A 19,401-nucleotide genomic window follows, 5' to 3' on the forward strand; every position below is an offset into this window, starting at 1 on the left:
ACATTATATTAAATAGAAGCCTAAGATTGTTCTTCTGTAAAATAGATACCTTATGAACTTGTAAGACTGACAAGATGATTTAAAAAATGAATGACAACATCAATGGTAGCAGGAAGCAGAGCAACTACAACTCTCAGATATTGCAGGTGAAAGTGTATCATGGTTCAACATCTTTGAAAAACCTGTAGGCAATTTCTAATCAAGTTAAATATATGCCTGACCTGTGGCCCAGCAATGCTGCTCCTAAGTACATACTCAAAAATAGAGCACATAAATCTACAATTATGTTCATAGGAGCTATATTCATTATAGAAACATATATGCCCATCCCAAAAGGATAATAGCTAAACAATTGGTATATCTAATCAGTGGGATATAACACAGTAATAAAATCAAAAATCAAAAATACAAACCATGACAACATGCAACGACATGGATGGATCTAAAAAATACACTGAACAAAAAAAGACACAAAGGAGTACATACTGTGTGCCTCTATTTATATGACGTTCAATACAGATCTGTGGTCAGAATAGTTATCATCTTACCTGAGGGGAAGGGAAATATTGGCTGAGGAACTACATAAGTAAGAAAAATGCTCTACATTTTGTTCTCAATGTTACTTTCACTTATTTACATATGGGTACAAACATACACATTTACATAATCACATATACACACAAAGAGTCTTCAAACTACAGACTTGAGGTTTGTATTTTTTTTTTTTTAATTTATTTTTGGGACAGAGAGAGACAGAGCATGAACGGGGGAGGGGCAGAGAGAGAGGGAGACACAGAATCTGAAACAGGCTCCAGGCTCTGAGCCATCAGCCCAGAGCCCGACGCGGGGCTCGAACTCACAGACCGCGAGATCGTGACCTGGCTGAAGTCGGACGCTAAACCGACTGCGCCACCCAGGCGCCCCAAGGTTTGTACTTTTTAGAGTATATATGCTATATCTGAATTTTTTAAAGATATCTACCATAAATAAATTATGGTACATCCAGACAATGTAATATTATTTAGTGCTAAAAAGAAATGAGCTACCAAGCCATGAAAAGACTTGGGCATAACTTAAATGTGTATTACTAAGTGAAAGAAGCCAATCTGAAACAGCTACATGCTGTATGATTCCAACTATATGACATTATGGAAAGGCAAAACTATACAGTAGTCCCCCTTTATCTATGAGCGATACATTCTAAGACCTCCAGGGGATGCCTGAAACTGTGGATAGTAAGAAATCCTATAAATACATTTTCCTATATGTATATATCATGGTGAAGTTTCATTTATAAATTAGGCACAGTAAGAGATTAACAACAACAATGAAATAAGACAATTATAACAATATACTATAAGAGAAGTTATATGAATGTCTCTCTCTCAAAACATAATGTACTGTATTTACTCTCTTTGTGGTGATGTCAGATGATAAAATGCCTACGTGATGAGATGAAGTGAGATGAATGATGCAGGCATGTGACGTAGTATTAGACTACTATTCACCTTATGGCAATACAACAGATGCAGGATCGTTTGCTTCCAGACCACAGCTGACTGTGGGTAATGGAAATCGTGGAAAGCAAAACCACAGATAAAAGGGACTACTGATGTGGAATGTTGATAGTGGGGAGGCTGTGCATTTTAAGGGTTAAATATGAGCTTTAATTTTTTATCTACAAAATGAGAATGACACTAAACAGTGAAACTAAGGGGTGCCTGCCTGGCTTAAATCAAAGATTCTTGTGTGCATCTTGAGTGTGCAATTCTTTATGTCAGGGTTGTGAGTTCAAGCCTGATGTTGGGTATAGAGAGTACTCAAAAATAAAAAATCTTAAAAAAAAAATAGTAAAATTGACAGGATAATAGAGAATAATAGGTGATGCACCTAATATGATGGTGTGGTATATTCTGATTATTCAAATTACAGATGCTATTATTTATATTAACATTATGAAATTTCACTAGGCAGCGCAAGTGTCAAAACTCCCCCAGGCATCTCCTCACTACTCAGTGCTCTGCGGTGCTCCATTCATTCCTCCACTGGAACATGAATTTCACAGGCCAGGGTTTCTCAACTTCAGCCCTACTGACATTTTGGAATGGACAATGCTTTGTTGAGCAAAAATGTCCTAAACATTGTAGGAAGCTTTGTAGCATCTCTGGCTTTCATCTACGAGATGCCAGTACCAACTCCCAATCGTGACAATAAAAAATGTCCGCAAACATGGCAAATGTTTCCTTGCGGGCAAAAGCACTCCCATCTGGGAAGCACTGACACAGACTGCAATTATGTAGTGACACCTCACATATGTAGAATGTGATCTGCTCAGGACTCAGGTCTTAGTGATATTTGTATCTCCTAATACGTGGCATAGACCCTAGGCTTCAATGTGGCTAAATGGAAAAAGTATGATGCTATTAATTAATAAACATAGAGATTTTAGGAAGAAGGGACAGATTGGGAATGGAATGGGATGTAAGCCAATAGCAAACGATTATGAACTTTAGTTTGTATCTTTCTAAAACTGACTCTCTAGCACTCTTAGATGAAAATACTGAGCAAAATATTGAAATCTTGAAATACATTTACTAAACATATACACACATATATACGTCTACATGTACACATACATACATAAATGTATATATATAAACATATATATATATATATATATATATATATATATATATATATATATCTCCAACTAACTGCCAGACAATGTACTTGGTACCAGATATATAAAGACCATGAAAACATGATCAAAGTAATAAAATAAAAAACACAAACCATGACAACATACAACAACATGGATGAATCTAAAAAATACACTAAACAAAAAATGACACAAAGGAGTACATACTGTATGCCTCTATAAAGAACTTATTAAACTCAAGACCCAAAAAACAAACAATCCAGTGAAGAAATGAGCAAAAGACATGAATAGACACTTTTCTAAAGAAGATATCCACAGGGGCGCCTGGGTGGCTCAGTCGGTTAAGCGTCCGAATTCGGCTCAGGTCACAATCTCGCAGTCCGTGAGTTCGAGCCCCGCGTCAGGCTCTGTGCTGACTGCTCAGAGCCTGGAGCCTGTTTCAGATTCTGTGTCTCCCTCTCTCTCTGACCCTCCCCCGTTCATGCTCTGTCTCTCTCTGTCTCAAAAATAAATAAACGTTAAAAAAAAAAATTTTTTTAATAAAGAAGATATCCACATGGCTGACAGACATATGGAAAAATGCTCCACATCATTCATCATCAGGGAAATACATATCAAAACCACCATGAGATACCACCTCACACCTGTCAGAATGGCTAACATTAACAACTCAGGCAACAACAGATGTTGGTGAGGATGCGGAGAAAGAGGATCTCTTTTGCACTGCTGGTGGAAATGCAAGCTGGTGCAGCCACTCTGGAAAACAGTATGGAGGTTCCTCAAAAAATTAAAAATAGAACTATCCTATGACCCCAGCAATTGCACAACTAGGTCTTTATCCAAGGGATACAGGTGTGCTGTTTTGAAGGGACACATGCACCCCGATGTTTTACAGCAGCACTATCAACAATAGCCAAAGTATGGAAAGAGCCCAAGTGTCCATCAACAGAAGAACGGATAAAGAAGAGGTGGTATATCTATACAGCCAAGTACTACTTGGCAATCAAAAAGAATGAAATTTTGCCATTTGCAACTACGTGGATGGAACTAGAACACACTATGCTAAATGAAATTAGTCAGAGAAAGACAAATATCATGTGACTTCACTCATATGCAGAATTTAGGATACAAAACAGATGAACGTAAGGGAAGGAAAGCAAAAATAATATAAAAACAAGGAGGGGGACAAAACATAAGAGACTCTTAAATACAGAGAACAAACGGAGGGTTGCTGGAGGGGCTGTGAGTGGGGGGATGGGCTAAATGGGTAAGGGGCATTAAGGAAGACACTTATTGGGATAAGCACTGGGTGTTATACATAGGGGATGAATCACTGGAATCTACTCCCGAAATCATTATTGCACTATATGCTAACTAACTTGGAAATAAATAAATAAATAAATAATTTTAAAATTTTTTAAAAAGTAAAATCATAAAAAAAAGTGAAAATGTCAGAATACCTATAAAGGAGACTATTGGGACAAATGATGAAATCAGAAAATGGATTGTGGATTACATAACAGTATTGTATCAAATGTAAATGTCCTGGTTTTGATAGTGCTTTAGTTGTATAAGATAATGTGCCTTATTCTTAGCAATATATACTGAATTATTTACGGAAAAGGGGTACATTATTTCTCCTACTTATTAACCATTCAGAAAAAAATCTGCACAAATAAAAAAACTGAGAGAATGATATAGCCAGTGAGGCAAAATGTCCATAACCGGTAAATTTGGGTAAATCAAGGAGCTCCTTGTACTAATTATAAAATTTTCTGGAAGTTTAAAATTATTGCAAAATAAAAAGCATCTTTCAAACTCCACAATGAGATACTAGTACACACCTACCAGAATGGTAAAAATTTTTAAAGCTAACAATACCAAAAACCAATGAGAAATATGGAGCAAATGAAACTTTCATACATTGCTAGTGGGCATACATATTGGTAAAACTACTTTGGAAAACTGGTTATATGAACTAACGTTAAACATACATATACGCTATAACACAGCAAATCTACTCTAGGTCTATATGTCCAAGAGAAATGGATACAGTATATGTCCACCAACAACCATATAAAATAACATTCAGAGAAGTTTTATTTATAATGCTCAAAAACTGGAAACAACCAAAAATGTCTATTGGCTATATAGTGGACTTCTTTAAATGTGTTGTATTCATGATAAAATACTACACAGAAAAAAAATAAGAACAGATTACTGCTACACACAAGAACATGAAAGAATCTCATAGTCATACTGTTAAAAGAGAAAGAAGCCAAACATAAAAGAGCACAGGTATCTACGATATTTTTTATGAAGTTCAAAAACAGAAAAACTAATCTCTGGCAGAAGTCAGCATATTGGTTATTTGGAGGTATAAGGAGGACAATATTAACAGGGAAGTGGAATTCTTCGGAGTTGCTGCAAATGTTCTATATCTTATTCTGAGTGATCTACAGAAGGTTATATACATATATAACAATTCAGTCTGCACACTTAAGACCTGTGTACTTTACTGTATTTAATATATTCAATAAAATTTAAAACAAGAGGATTTATAACAAAAGAAAAAAATTGCGTTCCACACACTCATAAGTCTGTGTCCAAAGAATACTTTCTGCTTTAGAACAGAAAAACATCAAAAATATTTCAAACAAGATTCCAATTTGTGGTAATAAATTTCAAACTCAAAGTAGAGTGCATATATTAAATCAACAAAAGTAACATAAAGCCACTATTAAAACACAAGGAAAAATTAAACTTCAGATGTAAGACTTTTCTAAAGTGACACTGTAAGAAACACTCTAAGCAAAAGTATTTTTCTCTGTTAATACAGGTGGATTCTAGAAGTTGTTGCAACATCATTCTTCATTTTTGCTTCCATTCATTCCAGGACAATCAATGCTATTCCACTGCAGATGACTAAAGAGCCATCCTTTACTTCTCTTCCCAGTAAACAAGAGACTAGACCAAACAAAATAAGGACCTATTTTCAATGAGCACAATTTTTTGATTCAGGTCCATATTCAAATTTCCTCTGTTTGCCAGATACCCAAATCATAGACTTTATATTGCTCCCAAGTGAAACTCATAAAAATTGTTCCTGGCTAGCAATCGTGACATGGCAAGGTCTACTGGCACCCAACTTCTAATAAATAAAATACTAATTGGTATTTACCTCAAATATGCCCTTGCATGTTTCTCTAAAGCTTTAGTGTAAAAGCTACATACGCTAAAAGCTAGGGGAAATATTTCCTTTAAAGAGAACAGCTGCACTTTTCTTACCGCAATGTGTTAGTGACACCTAGTGTCACATCTTTGAAGTACATTCAGAGCTCCAAGAAGGCACTCCACATGAACCTTAGGTTCAGTAAGTTAACATTTGGAGTGCTTTCTTGGAGCTGGAGGGGAGGTAGGGGGTGGGGGATTTAGGCTAAAAGGGTGATTAAGGAGGTATTAAGGTGATTAAGGGTATTAAGGAGGGCACTTGTTGTGATGAGCACTGGGTGTAATATGTAAGTGAAAAATCACTAAACTCTACTCCTGAAACTATTATACTGTGTGTTAATTAACTAGAATTTAAATAAAAACATGAAAAAAAAAGAAAGAAAAAATACCGTTTCATGCAATGCAACCGTCATCTTCTAGGTACTGTAATGAATATATTTTCAAGATTTTTTAAGATATTAAGAATTTCAGGGGCACCTAGGTGGCTCAGTAGGTTAAGCGTCCAACTTCAGCTCAGGTCATGATCTTGTGGTTTATGAGTTCAAGCCCTGCATCAGGCTCTGTGCTGACAGTTCAGAGCCTGGAGCCTGCTTCAGATTCTTCGTCTCTGCCCCTCCCCCTCCCTCCCTCCCTCTCTCTGTCTCTCTCGCTCAAAAATAAACATTAAAAAAAATTTTTTTAAGACATTAAGAATTTCAAAAGAGAATGATAAAACTAAGTAGCCACTTAAACAGACACCAGAAAGAGCACCTGATGGGCTTGGTCAGTGGAGCATGCAACTGTTGATCTCAGGGTTCGAGCCCCACGTTGGGTGTGAAGGTTACTTAAAAAAAAAATCTTGGGGTGCCTGGGTGGCTCAGTCAGTTGAACGTCTGACTTGGGCTCAGGTCATGATCTCATAGTTCATGAGTTTGAGCCCCACATCGGGCTCTGTGCTGACAGCTCAGAGCCTGGAGCCTGCTTTGGATTCTGTGTCTCTGTCTCTCTCTGCTCCCCCCACCCCCATTCACTCACACACACACACACACACACACACACACACACACACACACACACACACTGTCTCTCGCTCTCTCTCAAAAATAAATAAACATTGAAAAATTAAAAAATAAAATCTTAAAGGGCAGTTGGGTGGCTCAGTGAGTTGAACATCTGACTCTTGATTTCAGCTCAGGTCATGATCCCAGGGTTGTAGGATCGAGCCCCATGTCGGGCTCTATGCTGAACATGGAGCCTGTTTAGGATTCTCATTCTCTCTCTCTCTCTCTCTCTCTCTCTCTCTCTCTCTCTCCCTCTCTCTCTCCCCACCTCTGTCTTTCCCCCTTTCTCTCTCTCTCTCTCTCTCTCTCTCTCTCTCTCTCTAAAATTAAAAATAATGGCAAGAAAACAGACACTCAGATCAATGGAACAGAATAGAGAACCCAGAAATGGACCCACAAATGTATGGCCAACTAATCTTTGACAAAGCAGGAAAGAATATCCAATGGAATAAACACAGTCTCTTCAGCAAGTGGTACTGGGAATACTGGACAGCGATGTGCAGAAAAATGAACCTGGACCACTTTCTTACACCATACACAAAAAGAAACTCAAAATGGATGAAAGACCTCAACGTAAGACAGGAAGCCATCAAAATCCTCAAGAAGAAAGCAGGCAAAACCTCTTTGATCTTGGCCACAGCAACTTCTTACTCAACACGTCTCCAGAGGCAAGGGAAACAAAAGCAAAAATGAACCACTGGGACCTCATCAAAATAAAAAGCTTCTGCACAGTGAAGGAAACAATCAGCAAAACTAAAACTGAAACTAAAAACTAAAAGGCAACCGACAGAATGGGAGAAGATATTTGCAAATGACATATCAGAAAAGGGTTAGTATCCAAAATCTATAAAGAACTTATCAAACTCAACACCCAAAAAACAAACAATCCAGTGAAGAAATGGGTAAAAGACATGAATAGACACTTCTCCAAAGAAGACATCCAGATGGCCAACCGACACATGAAAAAATGCTCCACATCACTCATCATCAGGGAAATACAAATCAAAACCACCATGAGATACCACCTCACACCTGTCAGAATGGCTAACATTAACAACTCAGGCAACAACAGATGTTGGCAAGGATGTGGGTGCATGTGTTGCTTCGAAACAGCATACTTGTATCCCTTGGAAAAATACCTGGTAGTGCAATTGCTGGGTTGTAGGGTAGTTTTATTTTTAATTTTTGGAGGAACCTCCATACTAGTTGTGAGATGGTGACGAGGATGCAGAGAAAGAGGATCTCTTTTGCATTGTTGGTGGGAATGCAAACTGGTGCAGCCACTCTCGAAAACAGTATGGAGGTTCCTTCAAAAATTAAAAATAGAACTTCCCTACAACCCAGCAATTGCACAACTAGGTCTTTATCCAAGGAATACAGGTAGGCTGTTTTGAAGAGACACATGCATCCCAATGTTTATAGCAGAACCATCAACAATAGCCAAAGTATGGAAAGAGCCCAAATGTCCAACGATGGATGAATGGATAAAGAAAATGTGGTACATGTATACAATGGAATATTACTCGGCAATCAAAAAGAATGAAATCTTGCCATTTGCAACTACATGTATGGAACTAGAGGGTATTATGCTAAGCGAAATGAGTCAGAGAAAGACAAATATCATACGACTTCACTCATATGAGGACTTTAAGACACAGTACAGATGAACACAAGGGAAGGGAAGCAAAAATAATATAAAAATAAGGAGGGGGACAAAACATAGGAGACTCTTAAATATGGAGAACAAACAGAGGGTTACTGGAGGGGTTGTGGGAGGAGGGATGGGCTAAATGGATAAGGGGCATTAAGGAATCTACTCCTGAAATCATTGTTGCAGTATATGCTAACTTGGATGTAAATTTAAAAAATAAATTAAATTAAATTAAATTAAATTAATTAAATTAAATTAAATTAAATTAAATTAAATTAAAAACTAAACTAAGGGGCTCCTGGGTGGCTTAGTTGTTTAAGCGTCCAACTTTGGCTTGGGTCATGATCTCAAGGTTTGTGAGTTCAAGCCCCACATCAGGCTCTGTGCTGACAGCTCAGAGCCTGGAGCCTGCTTCAAATTTTGTGCCTCCCTCTGCCTCTGCCCCTCTCCTGCTCATGCTGTGTGTCTGTCTGTCTGTCTATCTCTCTCTCTCTCTGTCTCAAAAATAAAGACTTTTTTTAATTTAATAAAAAATAAAAATAAAATAATTAAAATTAAAATTAAATTAAATCTTTAAATAAATAAAAAAATAGACAACATAAAAAGTAGGGAAAACTATCAGGACTTTTATAATGGTATATCTTGGGTTTCTTATCCACTGAAAATTTTAAGTGAGACCTCTATTACTTACACTATGCAATACAATTTTTGCCTCATATAATTTTTAACATAATGTAAGTATAAGTCTAATAATAAATTCTACTTCTTCTAAAACTAGCTATCTTACATACCAGGTAGCACCAGCCCCAGGTCAATACCTTGGGAACAACTTTGACTCTTTCTTCTCCTCTTAATATCTTATCAGATACCACAAAAACAAACTTTGTTCAAGGTTCTCAACCTCATATTGGACAATGTTGAAACTGATTCCTAAGTAGCCTTATAACCTCTTCTTTTCTCCCTATTCTCTATTCATCCCACTGTCACTGCAAAATAAATCTTTATTAAGTATGGATTTTGCAATGTATCTCTGTTACTCAAGGATTTTTAATGAGTTCACACTGGCTGAAAGATTTAATAAATCCAAGTTCTCATCTTGCAGTTCAGATTTCTTCCCTGAAACTTCTATATCTCATCCCATGTCCAGAGTGCATATAACCACTAAAATGAATGTTAATAATCATAGAAGTGAGAGTTGTCTGTGTTAAATAAAATAACATGACTACACAACGTCTAAAACATAGACACTCTCATAAACTCCTCCTCCACCTGGATGCCCTGTTGATAGTATTTGTCAAACCATGTTATAAATGACCAATTATTTATTTTTTAATTTCCATTCTGGCACAAACAGATACTTCTGTAAATGACAAACACATATTTAGATGATGTGCAACTAGCAAACAGCTATGGATGTCTAAAAGCTTACTCTCATTTTCTGTACTTATTTTGTTGCATACAGTAACAAATACTTCACTATTACCAGTTCATGGACCAGCACTACCAGTTCATCCTCCACTAACTGAAAACTGAACTCACTATCTTTCCACCCATATTTGCTCTTTATCATACCTTTACTATTTTGTAAGAGGCATCGCTGTCTACATCTGTTCAAAATCCTCAAATGACTTCCACAACTCATTTTTTTAGTGGGCAAAAAAAATCCTAAAAGATATTCCTAAAAGATACTCAAATGGCCAACAATATATGAAAAAGTAGTCCAACATTATTAGTCCACAAGGTGCCACCCATAAGAATGGCTAAAATTAAAAAGATGGACAACACCAAATGTTGATGAGGTTAATGGAACAACTCCTACACGGCTGGGGGAAATATAAGATGGTACAAAAAGGTTTGGAGTCTGTTATAAAACTGACCACATTCCTACCCTATGAAGCTACAATTCCACTTGTAGGCATTTACCTAAGAGAAATGAACACACACTTAACAAAAAGACTTACAGAAGATCTTCACAGCAGCTTTAGTCAGAAAAGGCAAAAGCTACAAATAGCCCAGCTATCCATCACTAAAAGAAGGGATAAACTATGGTATATTCATAAGTTGGAGTATTATTTGGCAATAAAAAGGAATAAACATCATGGGTGAATCTCATAAACATGCTGAGTGAAGGAAGCCTTCCACAAAAAAAAAAAAAAAGAAAAAGTGCATATAGTATAATAGCACAGGAAGTTATAAAACAGGCAACACTAATCTATAGTGAGGGGAAAAATGAGAACAGTGGTTGCTTCTGAATGGGATGGAAGAAAATTAACTAGGAATAGACATGAAGGAAATTTCTTCAGTGATAAACATGTTCTGTATCTTGACAGAGATCTGGGTTACCTAGGTGTATGCATTTATCAAAGCTCAATAACTTGACATATTAAGAATTGTGTATTTAATGGCTGTAGAGTTTATCCAACAAAAATTAATCAAATATTGAACTCTAATTAATGATAGCACGAAAAAATAGGGTAAAGTATACTGAAGTTTACAATTTATTTTGAAATGCATTGAACAAGATGGATATGAAATAAAGGAAGTATAGTAAAATTTTAATGATTCAAATCTAGGTGTAGATATACATGCTTTCACCATAAAATTGTCACAACTCTGCTCTACATTTGAAATTTGTGAAGTCTGTAGTTGACAAAGCTCTAGCCCACGACCACTTCTCAGGCATCATCTCCAAGCATTCTTCACCTTGCCCACCCACCTCCAGCTAAACTGCCTCCTTGCTGTTCTTGAACACAGGAAACAAAGTCCTACCACAGAGTACTGGCTTTGAATGTTCCTCCTTCAAATACCCATAAGGATCACTCTTCCACACTTTTGCTCAAAGGATCTTTGAGAGAGACTTCTCCAGGCCACCCTGTATAATACAACAACCCACAGCAACATCAACCACCCCATCCTAACACTTACCATCATCTAGTATACTAGATGTTTGTTTATTATCATCTTCCTCCCTACCACACGAAGAATGATTTTGTTTTGTTCATTGTTGTTTTCCCAGCACCTTGAACAGGGTCTGGCTCATAAACAAAAATCAATAAATCTTTGCTGAGTAAGTGAATTAATAAATGAATGGGGTAAGTACAAATGGCTTTACAAGAATGCAATCTGGAAAATCTATCAAGAGCCTTGGTGTATCTACTTTCATTGATCTCTCCAAATTACATGATCATAAAGATATTTGTCTCAATATTCTTTAAGAAGACAAAAACTTAAAAAATCTAAATCAATGTCCAACCATACAGGAAAGAACATTTCCACCTCAGAGCCACAGACTTTACTGTTTGCCGTTTCAAGCATTCCCTGGCTAAATCCTAACTTCTAGGCCACTTTCTTACTATAATCTCTTATTCTTTTCCTTGAATTTCAATTTAAGTTGTATATTAATTGATTTTTATTTAAATTCACCTCCCCTACTAGCTCCATTAGAGCAAACACCACGTCTGTTTTGTTCAAAATACATTATTTTATCCCAGGCCTTTGCTGAATAAATGAACACCTTTTAAGTCCTCATAGTTCACAGCACGAAATCACTCTATGTATAAGACTCGGAGAAAAGAAAAATAACGAATGTAAGTATGATGTATTAAAATAACTGAAATATATACTGAGATAAGAGCTAATAGAATTAAAGGAGTCATGAAAGGAAAAGTATAGAACTGCTTTTTTTAAAACAAATCTCATAAAACTATTTGGCCTTTAGTCCATGTACAACCTTTATTTATTTATTTTTTTTTTTTAATTAAGAATTTTAAGCACAAGAACCTGTATTTATATTACCAAAAAGAGGCAAAGAGATTGTTAGGCATGAATGGGAAAAGGGCCTGTTTATCCAAACATCAACAAATAATCATTCTTTCTTACATCCGATGTGTTGAAAAAAGGGCCTGACAGCTTGGGAAAGCCAGTGTTTTCCTACAGCCACCCTGTAAACAAAGTGGTGGGGACTAGGCAGTCGAGAAACTACTTCTGGGCAGTTCTGCTTCTGAGCTATCTCCACTTAACTGTCTGTCAAGGCACTATTTAAGCCTTGTTCAAATTTGTGCAATTTGTAAACAATTTTTTAAATGTTTACCCAGGATATGTTTATTTTCTTCATCTGAGACTCACAGGTTATATAAAATCAACACGAGGGAACCCTGTTCACAAATCTGAAGCAAAAACTGAGCTATGGTTTGGACAGGGATTGACTTTCTGCCCACTCACACTTACTCAAAAGCAAATATGATTTATGGTCTGCAAAGACCCCTAAGAGCTGGGATTATTCCTGGGTTGACCAACATAAAGCTCCCCACTGTCTAGCACATGGTAACACTTAAGTGATTACTGAAAAACTGACTAGTGATAAACAAGTTTTGGAAGGGGTTAGTTAGTAATGGGTAACAGTCATGATACTCTATAAAAGATGAATATTTGAAGCCATATCATAACCTTTCACAATGAACACTGGTGTACTTGCATGGCATATCTTTTGCTATCACATTTGGAGAGTAATGAAGTACAGCTCTGAGATCATACGCTTTGAAGACGAAGTCAGATAGAACTGGGTTTGAATTCTAATCCCGCCTCTTACACGTAGTGTGATGTTAACACCTATAAATACGACAACTTCTACCTCACAGTATACAACAGATGAGATCATGTGTATATAAAATGCTTTGGACATAGTAAGAGCACAATCAATGCAACAGAAGGAGCCTATTTTCCCAAAATGCCTCCTAATTCATGAAATAGTTCTCACAGAGCTATAATACTACAAGAGTAAACAACCAGCTAATGAATATTCCATGAAGAAAAGATTATTCAAGTGTCTCAAAATACAATCTGGGCATAAGAACTATTTTAAAGAAGTAATTTAAATTAGTCAGAAAACTTTTAAAGTTACTCACAGCTAAACACAAGTTAACTTTAAAACTATTAAAAGTGATACCTCTAATTATAACCGAAACAACTGGGTAGCCTGAGTACCACCAAAGGAATGTGCTCAATCCAGTCAACACCCCTAATCACACAGACTCAACCTTCTTGTTAAAGCTCTAGCTTCCCCTCTGCCTTCAAGCCTGTCAACAGACAGCATAAGAGTTTAAAATGTTGTATCTATTAATAAGAAAAAGTTACATTTACAAAATCTTTTCCTCTGATCACAAAACCTAGAAATATTTCTCTTGGAAGGGGGAAAAAAAACAAAAAACACTGCCTAATTTTAAGTCCTTTGTCCATGTCTTTGGCATGATACTTAAATCACAAACAACATTGTAGACCCATGAAAAACATCAACTACACATCCAAAAAGGCAAAAGAAAGAGGACACTCATTATATGACATATCAGCAGGATTCTTCTACCTCTGGAAAAAAAAAAAAGCCAATCTTTAAAAACAAGAAATATAAAACCCCAAACCCTAAATAATAATACCATACATAATTAATTATACGATTAGATGAAAGACTGAAGTTCATCGTGATTTATCAAAGAATAATTTTTTACTAAAAATGTTAAAGAATTATGAAGTCCAATGTGATCATTACTTAATAATCCTTATGCCACTGAAGCCAAATTCTGTACTCAAGAACATCTCAAATTCCTTTAAATTTGACATAATAAACTATGTTTTCCTATAAATCTTTTAAGAATTGGTATTACCCAACGGAACCAAAAAGAGGGGGCAAAAATTTTAGCAGAAACACACACATACAACAATTTGGTGAATGAATTTATTAAAGGTATAAATTAAAAGTCTCTGTATTGACCCTGAGCCTCCAACTGCAAAAGAACCACACAACAGAAGTTCCCCTTCCCCCTATCATCTACTGGAGAGATTCGATATTTAGGCCATGCCAGAATGTAAGTACAAGCCAAATTATGCAATCTTTACTACAGTTCACTCAGCTATGATCCTACCTAGCCTCTTCCTCTTTTAGGACATTTTATTTTTCGTCATCCCAAAGAGGAACATGTAAGATTTAACAGGCAAACTGGGACCAATATTAGGCAATTTTAAACATTTATCAAAATTTTGATTTATCTTATACAGATACACAGACATAAAATAACCTTTGTTCAAATTCACATATTATATCATTATGGCTAAGAGCAGGGAAAAAAAAAAGACATTCAAGTTTTTTCAATATAGGAAATAAATGACATAAATTAAAGAAAATCCAAACAATGGAATTATACACAGCTATAACCTTCAAAGAAGAAGCTCTCTGAATATTGACATTAAGAGTAAAACAAAGGGGCGCCTGATTGGCTCAGTCGGTTAAGCGTCCGACTTTGGCTCAGGTCACAATCTCACAGTTCATGGGTTCAAGCCCCACGTTCGGCTCTGTGCTGACAGTTCAGAGCCTGCAGCCTGCTTTGGCTTCTGTGTCTCCCTTTCTCTCTGCCCCTCCCCTGCTCGCACTCTGTCTGTCTCTCTCTCAGAAATAAACATTAAAAAAATTTTTTTTTAATTAAAAAAAAAGTAAAACACAGCAAGGTATAGACTAAGTTGCATAATATGCTACCATCTTTTAGAGAGGGCAGGGTGGCAGAAACAGATTTGTTTATGTTATCATTTGCATAAAATACAGCCATAAGGATACATAAGAAACTAGAAATCCTAGTTGCCTCGAGGGGAAATGGGGGACAAGGGTGGAAAGGTTTTTTAACCCTTTGTAACTTGAATTTTGTACCACATAAATGTTTTAACTGATTCAAAACATTGATTTTTAATGACTGCTAATTTAAAAAAGAAAAGAGGGGTGCCTGGATGGCTCAGTCAGTTAAGCATCTGACTTCAGCCCAGGTCATGATCTTAGGGTTCATGAGTTCGAGTCCCACATCAGGTGAGCTCGAGTCCCGCTTCAGGTGAGCCCCATTTCTCTTTCTGCCCCTCGTGGAATTCTCTCTCCCTCTCTATCCCCTCCCTTGCTCATCTGCACCCTCTCACTCTCTCCAAAAAAAATTTTGATTAATTAATTAATTAATTTAAAAAGAAAAAAGAAAAGAAAAAGCCTTCTGCAAGCTTTTTTACCATTCTGGAAAATAGAAGGGAAATAATAATAATAATAATAATAATAATAATAATAACTACTTAATAGAGTTAATGAGACCTTACAGAAAGTATCACCAGATTTCACATCAGCTAGCATGGTGGAAAGTATTATATTTTAGGGATTCAACCTTCTTCATACTTACTGGGATGCTCCAGACTTGCATTCCATCACTGTAGCCGATCATAATCAGCAGAGGCGGCTCATTCCCAGTGCTGTGTATTTCATGAAATTCCAGATTTCTTGATGTATCTGCATTAGAATTAAGTCACAAAGAAGCAAATTAAAAAGTAAACAACTACTCTTCTTTAATATTATTAGTGTAACAGTTGTTTAAATTGTTTTTCAATGATGTATCACTAAATTCTATTCCTGAAAACATTATTACACTATATAATCCAAGTTAACTAGCTTGGGTTTAAATTTTAAAAAAAGAAAAATAAATAAACAAACATTTTTTCAATAAAAAGTATTTGGAAGACATCATTTAAAAGAAAGTGAACAGGGATCAGGAAGCTGAAATTAGAAAACTAGTATTTTTTTTTTAACAGTACTTATAATTATCTGCACAAGTAAGGTTTTAAAAACCAAAGTCTCATTAGAGAACTTGGGAATATTAATACCAGGAACAAAACCATCTATCTGTAAGTGATACATGAAAATAAAAAATTTTACTAAAATTAATTAAATATAAATATGAAGTGTAATCTGCTAGAATTTCTAATATTTGTAAATTTAACAGTGGAAGACAAGTTATATTCCTTCATGTATAGGAAGTGAATCCTGATATACCTGAACACCAGGCATAGAGTCCACTACAAGAGAATTATATGTACTTGTGTAATCAACTTCCAATTCACATCAATGAATATTAAGCATCTGTTATAAAATCAATATGACAAAAGATATCCTTCCTGAACAAAACTATTGCACCTCACAAAACACTAATTCAAGCATTCTATTCTTAAATCACAACCTTATCTTCCAGCAAGTTTGCTCAACCACTTCCATTATGATCCATTCTCTGACTTCATTAGGCCCTCAGGTCCACTGACACCCCTACCTTCTCTCTATTCTATAGATCATCTTATATTGACTCTCTTTCCATCTTACACTCTTGGATCAATTATCTCAGTAACTTCTGTCAATAATCTACAGTCTCAAATCTCTTTTTGTGGAATCTCTGCATGGTGCCCAACTCACAAAATCTCAATCCTAGATGAATCCAACTATCCATTCTCTTAGTACATTCTATGGCAATCCAGCACTGCTATAGAAATATCACACAAAATATCACCTAGGGGCACCTAGGGGCTCAGTCAGTTAAGCATCTAACTTTGCCTCAGGTCATAAGCTCACAGTTCATGAGTTCAACCCTCACATCAGGCTCTCTACTGTCAGCACAAAGCCCAGTTCAGATACTCTGTCCCCCTCTCTCTCTTCTCTTCTGCTCTCACACACATGCCTACACATGCTCACTCTCTCTCTCTCTCAAAAATAAAAAAAAAAGTTTTTAATCTTTAAAAAAAAGAAATATTACACAATCCTACTACATTATCTATTACATTAAAATGAAGAATTTCAATTAATCATGAGCCAACCTTACCAGAAAAGTGAAAAGGCAAGCCACAGCAGGGGAAAAGAGACTTGTAACAAATATAACCCCACAAGGACATATCTCATACACATAACAATTAAAAATCAATATGAAAAAGTCATTAGAAAAACAGGCTGGAGACGTGAAAAAACACTTCAAAAAAAGGATATTCAAATAAATCCATCATCAATAAATATGAAAAGTAGCTCAATCGCATTTGTAATTAAGGAAGTGTTGATTAAAACCACAATGACAAAGGGCCCCTGGGTGGCTCAGTCAGTTAAGCACCCAAACGTCAGCTCAGGTCATGATCTCACAGATCTCATGGTTCATGAGTTTGGGCCCCACATCGGGCTCTGTACTGACAGCTCAGAGCCTGCTTCAGATTCTGCATCTCCCTCTCTCTCTGCCCCTCCCCCGCCCTCTCTCTCAAAAAAATAAACAACCGTTAAAAAAAAATTTTTTTTAAACCACAATGACAAAACCAAGGGGCAGGATGTGAAATAAAGTAATTGTTTATTTACTGCTAGTGAATGTAAAACAGTACAATCACTTTGGAAAACAGTTTGACAATATATTCTCAAATTGAAGATACCATGCCCTTTGACCAAGTAGTTCTACTCCAGATATACACTCACTTGAAGCCAAGAGACAAGCACAGGAATATCCATAGCAGCATTAACTTTAAAAACTTTTTTCAAGCCTATTTATTTTTTTCTTAGTAATCTCTACACCCAACGTGGGGCTTGAACTCACAACCCCTAGATCAAGAGTCACACACTCTACCAACCGAGCCAGCCAGGCACCTCCATAGCAACAGTATTTGTAAAGAGCCAACAGCTGGAATCAATCCAAATGTCCATCAAAACGAAAGTAGAAAAGCACAGTGGGTATATTGCAACAATGGAATAGTACTGAACCACTGCCATACATCATAATATTGATGAACGTACAAACATAATAAGCAAAAGAAGCCAGATATAAAAAAAACTATATAGTGAATAATTTTATTTATGTGAAATTCAAAATCACTAGGCAATTAGGTAGCAATATTCTATTTCTTACCCTAGGTGATTGTTACACAGGTGGTTTTGTAAAAATTTGTTCACTGAGCCATACTTTTGTATTATTTACCATGATATATTTGCACAATAAATAAGGTTTTAAAAAATCATAAATTGAAACAATATCCCTCTTCCTTTATTTGACTTCATTACTCTCCTCTCCTTCTAGAAGCTAAATTCCTTGATTATTTGCCACTGTCATCTATTCTGCATTTCTTTCACCCCAAATCCATTTCAAAACGTTTTCTGTTCTCACTGATAATCAATATAATCTCAGCAATAATCTCCAAGTTGTTGAATGCAATATGTGTTTTTTAAGCCCATCTTTTCAGACTATTTAGCAGCTATAATCAATGCTCATCAGTTTCTCCTTAAAATATTTTCCTTTGGTTTCCATGTACAACCTTCTCCTAGTTTTCCTCCTACTGCTCTAATCATTCCTTCACCATTTCCTCCACTGGCTCAACCCTTTCCACCTATTCTTTAAATATTGAAGTTGTCCAAAGCTAATTCCTAAACACTCTTTTCTTCTCACAATATACCCTCTCAAGTGGTCTCATTCCATCCACTAATTCCATTAGTGTATGCTAGTGACTTCCTCAACATAGGTTTTTGGATGTCTCAGTAGAAAATCAAATTCCACTCAAAGATGATTTCCCAGGCACCTCGGTGGCTCAGTTGGTTAAGACTCTCACTTCGGCTCAGGTCACTGTCTCGTGGTTCATGGGTTTGAGCCCTGCATCAGGCTGTGGGCTGACAGCTCAGAGCCTGGAGCCTGCTTTGGATTCTGTGTCTCCCTCTCCTCCTCTCACACACACACACACTCTCTCTCTCTCTCTCTCTCTCAAAAATAAACATTAAAAAAAAAAAAGAAAGATAATGATTTTGTCGCAAACCTGATCTTCCTCCAAGGTTCTCAATTTTGGTGAATAGAATGATTATCTAACCAGTTGGCAAAGTCAGGAATCACCTTCTTCCTTCTCTCTTGCAATAAATCTACCACCAATCTATCACCTGTGTCTTCCTAAACAGCTCTCTTCTTACACCAGCATCAACTCCAAAAGCATAAAATGGCTTCCTGCATCCACCATTGCCCATAAACTCCATA

The 19,401-nt window shown here is 36.3% G+C and overlaps 1 protein-coding gene across 1 annotated transcript in view; it reads right to left on the bottom strand.

Annotated features, from left to right (window-relative positions):
- BCAS3 (BCAS3 microtubule associated cell migration factor) overlaps positions 1-19,401 on the bottom strand; it is a 606,893-nt gene that overhangs the window by 563,165 nt on the left and 24,327 nt on the right. Inside the window, exon 6 of the mRNA XM_019431027.2 lies at positions 15,778-15,884. Coding sequence (XP_019286572.2) covers positions 15,778-15,884 — 107 coding nt within the window. The remainder of the gene's footprint in view (positions 1-15,777; positions 15,885-19,401) is intronic.

The sequence above is a fragment of the Panthera pardus genome, unplaced genomic scaffold, assembly GCF_024362965.1.
Source record: "Panthera pardus isolate Hobbes unplaced genomic scaffold, ASM2436296v1 HiC_scaffold_3, whole genome shotgun sequence".
Lineage (NCBI taxonomy): Eukaryota > Metazoa > Chordata > Mammalia > Carnivora > Felidae > Panthera > Panthera pardus.